The sequence below is a fragment of the Natator depressus genome, chromosome 1 (assembly GCF_965152275.1).
Source record: "Natator depressus isolate rNatDep1 chromosome 1, rNatDep2.hap1, whole genome shotgun sequence".
NCBI lineage: Eukaryota > Metazoa > Chordata > Testudines > Cheloniidae > Natator > Natator depressus.
In genome coordinates, this window is record NC_134234.1 from 302,700,673 (window position 1) to 302,707,242 (window position 6,570).

The 6,570-nt window shown below is 46.5% G+C and overlaps 1 protein-coding gene across 1 annotated transcript; it reads left to right on the plus strand.

The window, feature by feature from the left end:
- The first annotated feature begins 407 nt into the window (after positions 1 to 407).
- LSM8 (LSM8 homolog, U6 small nuclear RNA associated) lies at positions 408 to 6,154 on the plus strand. Its single transcript, XM_074952115.1, has 4 exons — positions 408 to 539; positions 1,851 to 1,891; positions 3,318 to 3,445; positions 5,938 to 6,154. Exons 1-4 carry the CDS (start codon positions 509 to 511, stop codon positions 6,026 to 6,028), a joined length of 291 nt encoding a protein of 96 aa, XP_074808216.1. The 5' UTR covers positions 408 to 508; the 3' UTR covers positions 6,029 to 6,154.
- Positions 6,155 to 6,570: the final 416 nt, after the last annotated feature.

A 6,570-nucleotide genomic window follows, 5' to 3' on the forward strand; every position in this document is an offset into this window, starting at 1 on the left:
CAGGGTTAACATGCCTCCGGGCAGGTCAGGCTTTTTGGTTCTTAAATCGCCGGCCGGGAGGAATTTTTAAATTTTAAAAATTCCTCCAGGGAAAATACGGACGTATGGTAACCCCGGTGGTACAAAAATTACATACCGGGGCCTACCCCTTAAACCAGAACTTTTTACGGGGCCCCGGTTGTTAAGATTTTGGCAGCTCATCACTGCCACTGTCCCCCCCAGAGAACTCACCTTGCTCCTTCTTCAGCCTCGAGTCCCACCTGTCTGAGGGAGGGGCCAATGCTTGGCCCCCCCGCCCGGGGGCTGTCCTAGCCGCGGGACAGCCCCGGCGCCCGCATTCGGAAAACCCCACCCCACACACCTCCCTCAAGCCCCTCCCAATCCTGCGCGTGCGCAGTGCGTCAAGCCCGCGGCGTCACTGAACGTTCGGCGCGGGACGTCTCGCGAGAGCCGGTTGCCGGCCCCGGTGGTGCTGGGAAGTAGCGCGCGGAACGGAGCCCTTGCCGCCATGACTTCTGCGCTGGAGAACTACATCAACCGTATCCTTCCGCCGGGATACGTGTGCTGCTGAGAGTCGAGAGTCGCGAGCCGCGCAGGGAGGGCGGGGGGAGCCGCGGGGAGGCGGAGTGGGGTCTGCAGTGGCCTCTCTCTCTCCCTCCGCCTTCAAGGGGTCGGTGGCGGCGGCGACTGCTGCTGCTGCTCCGAGACCCTTGTGGGACCCGCCCCCAACACACACACACCCCCTGGCTCAGCCCGGGCGGGGATGGAGGCCACGGTCTTCCCGGTCCGTGGGGCTCTGCGGGGCGGGGGCTGGGCCGGCGCTGCCTGCGGTGCTCTCTGGCGTGGGGCAGCGCGGCCTAGGGGGCTGAGCACTGAGCTGGGACTCCGGAGACCTGGTTTGGTTCTGGGGTCTGCCGCTGCCCGGCTGGTTGATTTTGGGCAGGTCACGTCCCTCATGGCGTGTGCCTCAGTCTCCCTGTCTGCAAACTGGGGCTAATGATAGTGACACCCCCCCCCCCCGCGCTCTATGGATGAAAACGCCAGGTCTGAACAGGTTTCAGAGGCCGTGTTAGTCTGTATTTGCAAAAAGAAAAGGAGTACTTGTAGCACCTTAGAGATTAGCCAATTTATTTGAGCATAAGCTTTCGTGACAGATCAGGGCACCACTCTGAGCCGAGGCACATTCAAATTGACAATAAGGTGTACATTTTTAGTAGTGAGGGTGATTTACCATTGGCGCAAACTAGCCAGGCATATGGTGGAGTCTACGTCTCTTGATGTCTTCAGCACAACACTGGTTTGTTTTTTGGGGTAGTATGTTTTAGCCCAACACAAGTTATGGTGGACAATATGGGGGTAAGTGGGTGAAATGTGATATGTAGGTCAGAGTAGATGATCTAATGATTCAATTCTGGTCTTAAATTCAATGACTGTGAACAAAATAAATAGCCCAGACTCAGAAACTGTAACGGGATGGGACATCTAAAACGCTTTAGGGAGCCAGCACAGGCTGTCTGAGGCTGTCCTGATGATAAAGGAAAATACTTGCCTCTATATATTTGGGGGTCTGCTGCTTTGATTTTCTGACTCTCCTGCAAAGAAAAGCACAGTGATGCTGGTTTGACAGAACAAAAAAAAATTACCCCAGACCACTGCTAATTTCAGAGGTTGATTTCATTAGTCAGTTAACACATTTCTTTAACAATTTTTTGAGTAAGAAATTTTTAAGGCACAAAGTTAATCTCTTGAATCATAATTAATACTACAGATTTGTGTTGAACACAACACCTTCATCTTGTTTCAAGCTGTGAATATGTTTTCTTTAAACATTTCCTTGACTGTACTGTTAGGTACTGTTGCAGTAATTACTTCTGATGGAAGAATGATTGTGGTGAATATAAAATTAGTACTATGTAAATAGTGTTGTTTGGATTATGTGGGTTTTTAAAAAATAACTAGAGCATTAACCTTCTAATGGCAGATGCCACACTCAAATAACAAAGCATGGAAACTGCTCATCTTGAACATTGTTCATCTTTCCTACAGAGCCTAAATAACCTTTTTTTTAAAGAGACATCACTTTTAAAATCCTGTCAATTTAAAAACAAGATTCAAATATTGGTGGGGTATGAAAGACCCACACAAACAGGGAAAACTAAATATACAGCAGAAATGGGGAAATTCGCTATTTTTAATTGACCATCAACTGCACAAAGTACACTTGAAAAAAGTAACTGCCTTTAATAGAGTGGTTTTCAAACTGCGGGTCGTGACCCAGTACTCGGTCGCGGAATGTAAGGCACTGGGTCGCGGCAGCTCTGGTCAGCCCGTTAAAAAGTCCCGGGCCGTTAAAAGTCCCGTCAGCAGTGCTGCCCAGCTAAGGCAGGCTTGTCCCTACCTGTTCTGATGCCGTGCTGTGCCCCGGAAGTATCCAGCAGCAGGTGCGGCTCCTAGGCGGGGGGGCCACGGGGCTCAACGTGCTGCCCATGCCCCGAGCACCAGCTCCACACTCCCATTGGTCGGGAGCTGGGGGTGGGGCAGCGCCTGTGGGCGAGAGCTGTGTGGAGCTGCTTGCATACCTCCGCCTAGGAGCTGGAGCTGCTGCTGGCTGCTTCTGGGGTGCAGCGCGGTCTGTGGTGCCAGGACAGGCAGGGAGCCTGCCTTAGCACCCCTGCTGTGCCACTGACCTGACCGGGGGCCACCCAAGGTAAGCCTCTGCCCCAACCCCACACCCTAATCCTCTGCACCAGCCCTGAGCCCTCGGAGCCCCTTCCTGCATCCCAAACCCCTCATCTCCAGCCCCACCCCAGAGCCTGCAACCCCAGCCCAGACCCCCTCCTGCACCCTTGCCCCAGCCTTGAGGCCCTCCCCCCAACTTAGATCCCCATCCTGCACCCCAAACCCCTCATCCCTGGCCCCACCCCGCAGCCCTCACCCCTGCACCCCAACCCTCTGCCCAAGCTCTGAGCCCCTCCCACACCCCAAACCCCTCATCCCCAGCTCCGTTGGGTCGTGGGCATCAACAATTTTTTTCAACTGGGTTGCCAGAAAAAAGTTTGAAAACCACTGCTCTAATACTAAGTTACAGTAATCTTAACTGTTACTTGTAACACGTGATAGTGCATTATAATCATCTTAACCTGACTGCTATCAAGTTCCAATCTCTAACAGTACATGTTTATTCAGCTTTAAAGCTCAGAGTAAAATCTAGATTGATCATCTCTTCTACAGTATATTGCTGCCTGAATTATTCTTGTGAGCTAAAATGAAAAACTTAAAGATAATTGGAACACTTAAATTTTTTGTGCGCTTTTCAGGGAACCCTCAAAGGTTTTGATCAGACCATCAACTTGATTTTGGATGAAAGCCATGAACGAGTGTTCAGTTCTTCACAAGGAGTTGAACAAGTAGTATTGGGATTGTACATTGTTCGAGGAGATAATGTGTAAGTATATCTTATTCTTTTCTAAAACAAATCAGAATTAGTTAAAACTGTTTTAAAGCTGTAATGATGCAAGATGTCAGATTGATAAACCTAGAAACCCTAAATTCTCTTTATCCACAGGTTCAGAACAGACAGTAACAGCAAACCTGCCTCAACCTTGACATAGTGGGCAAACATCTGTAGAATGGCTAAAATAGTTCAGGCTCCAGTTTTGGCACCCCTTACTGAAACAGCCAAAAAGTGTTCCAGTTAGCACTAGCTTGGATGAAGATGTGCACACTTATCACTAGAAGTGAGGAAGACATTTTACAAAGGCCCTGAATAGCCATCAGAGGGTTGTTTTTGGTCAGTAACAGGTTTAGTCATATTGAAACTGGTAACCTAGAGCATTGTTTCTCAAATGCAACCACGACAGCATCCTGGGCAGAGATGGGGAGGGGGTAAAGCAGTGGCCCCTCCCTGCAGCACCTGGAGCAGGCTTCCGCCCCCCTCTTCTTCTCTCCTCCTCCCCCCCATCTTCAATTGTGGGACTGTGGGGGCAGGCTTCACACCCCAACCCCTGCCCGGCTTCAGCCCGAGGCTCCAGTGGCAAGCTTCAGCCCACCCTGCTTGGCTTCAGCCATGGGACTCTGTGGGAGAGCTTCAGCCCCCACCCTGCCCCTTCAGCCGTGGGCCTCTGGTGATGGGCTCTCTGCTTCAGCCCCCCTCTGCCCCAGATCCAGATGTGGGGCTCTGGCTCTGGGCTTCACGCCATGGTCAAGAGGCAAGGAGCAGGGTGAGCCTGGGTTGCGAGGCCCTGAAAGGGAGCTTGGGGCAATGCGGCGGGGGAGCAATAGTGTCCAGGGGGGTGCTAGAGAGTCCTGGGGAGGCAGCAGAGGCCGGGGGCACCAAAATACAACTATACATTATTTTTATTATTGGGTCTGCAAAAAACAAAACAAAACCCTACATAAAGGAATTGCAATGATTTGGACATGTATATGTGCATATTTATTTGTTTTTCTTAAAGTTAATTAAGTATTTTAGGAAACTGTGTCTGAGCAGCCACCAGAAGGAGTTGTTGGCCACAGTCTGAGACCACCAAAATAATTTGTTGTGAGAACCCGTGACCTAGAAGTGAAAGGGAGTTGTATGCTTCAGACCTGATGACCTGTAATAAAAATTGTAACATAAGTTCTCACTTGTGGATTTAGGACTTATTATTTATTTGTATTACCATAGTGCCCAGCTCCCTGTAGTGCTAGGTACTGTACCCACACACAACAAAAAAGGCCATCCTGCCCCAAAGAGCTTCCAATCTAAGTATAAGATGAAACAACAGATCCTGGAGTACAAGGAAATAATATTGGTCAAAATGATAGGAGCAGCCTAAGTGTTTAATATTCTGTAAATATCAGGGAAAAGAAGAATTAAGTAGAGCTGGATGAAGTTTTTCAGATGAACAGTTTATTTGCCGAAAAATGCAGTTTTGAGGCTACCAAAACTATTTGCGTTGAGTTTGACAAATAGTTTCAACCAAACTGAAAAATTTGAAACATTTTTGGTAATGTCAAACAAAATGTTTGATTTCTATTAAAAACAAATCATTTTTATTTTTCTGGCCTTTTTACCAAAGAAAAGAATTCACAAAATAGCTGGAGGAGGTGGTGGTGGTGGTGATGCCTTCCTCATAACCGTTAGGCTGCTTACCTAGGATGTGACAGACCCAGGTTCAAATCACTGCTCCCATTGCAGGAGAGTGCCCAGGACACTGGGCAGTGGAGTATTCTGATACAGGGCTTTCTTAATCTCTCTTTTCAGAGTAGCAGCCGTGTTAGTCTGCAGCCGTAAAAAAAAAAAAAAAAAAAGGAGTACTTGTGGCACCTTAGAGACTAACAAATTTATTAGAGCATAAGCTTTCATGAGCTACAGCTCACTTCATCGGATACTTTAATCTCTCTTGAAACTGTTCCACTTTTTGTAAATAATTAGTCACTGAAGCAGGGACTTGAAATTAAGCCTCTCACATCCCAGGTGAGTGCCCCAACTACCAGGCTGTAGAGTCATTCTCACTCTTTCCCTGGCTCAATGACTGTACATGGTTATTCACACACAATCGTGGTGAAGTCATTGCCCCAAGGAAAGCAAATGAGAATAACTCTACCGCCTTGTAGTTAGGACACTTGCCTAGAATGTGAGAGACCCAAATTCAAATCCCTGCTCTAGTGACTAGGAGTAAACAGATTTCATCCAAAGTTGTTGAAGCATCAAAATGTATAATATCTTTTCAGGCTTCTAGATTGCCAAATGTTTGCAGAATGTACTTATTGTTCAATTTTATTTTATTTTTTTGCTCCAAATAAAATCTGTGGGGAAAAATTACTGAAGTTTTGCAATTCTGTAATCACAGACCTCATTCTGGTATAGCAAGTCACCATATTTGTGGTTTCCATCTTGTTTCAAAGTGGGACAATTTCTACTAGTGATATTTAATCTATTTTGTTACTTTATAGTGCTGTCATTGGTGAAATTGATGAAGAGACAGATTCAGCACTTGACTTGGGGAATATTCGAGCAGAACCTTTGAACTCAGTAGCACACTGAACAGGAGAAACACAAGGATGCACAAGGACTTTGTAAACTTTGGCTATATAGAACTATTTAAAAAACAGCATGAAGAATTTTTACAAATTGTTATAACTTGGTTGGCCCACACTTTATTTTGTGAATGTGTTGTAGTTTGATATGTAAATTAAAATACCTACATTTTATTGAAGTCTCTCGTATAATTTCACTGCAAAGTAAACATACATCTAACGTTAGCATTTAATTTCAGTGGCAGACTTGACACTTCAGACATAAACGACTCGTGAATGCCACTTTTGAAGCAGAAACATAAATCACTACTCTTAAAGGTGAAGTGTGCTTTACTGTGTTGATTTGTAAATTACACTGCAAAAACACAAGTCAATTTAACTTCTGCCAACAAGTAGCTTTTTTTAATGTGTGATATTTCAGTATTACAAATAGTGACACATTTTGGACAAATATAGTTCTGATTTGAGTGCAGGAGTGAAAGTCTTAATACTAGGATCCTTGTTTACTAACCTATATGTGGAAATTTCATGATGCATGTTTCCAAAGTA

Excerpts from the sequence above, each read along its gene's own strand:
- LSM8 (XM_074952115.1), top strand. The coding sequence starts at position 509 with ATGACTTCTGCGCTGGAGAACTACATCAACC. Across the intron at positions 540-1,850 it reads GCTGGAGAACTACATCAACC|GTACTGTTGCAGTAATTACT; the intron begins GTATCCTTCCGC and ends CTGTACTGTTAG. Across the intron at positions 1,892-3,317 it reads CTGATGGAAGAATGATTGTG|GGAACCCTCAAAGGTTTTGA; the intron begins GTGAATATAAAA and ends TGCGCTTTTCAG.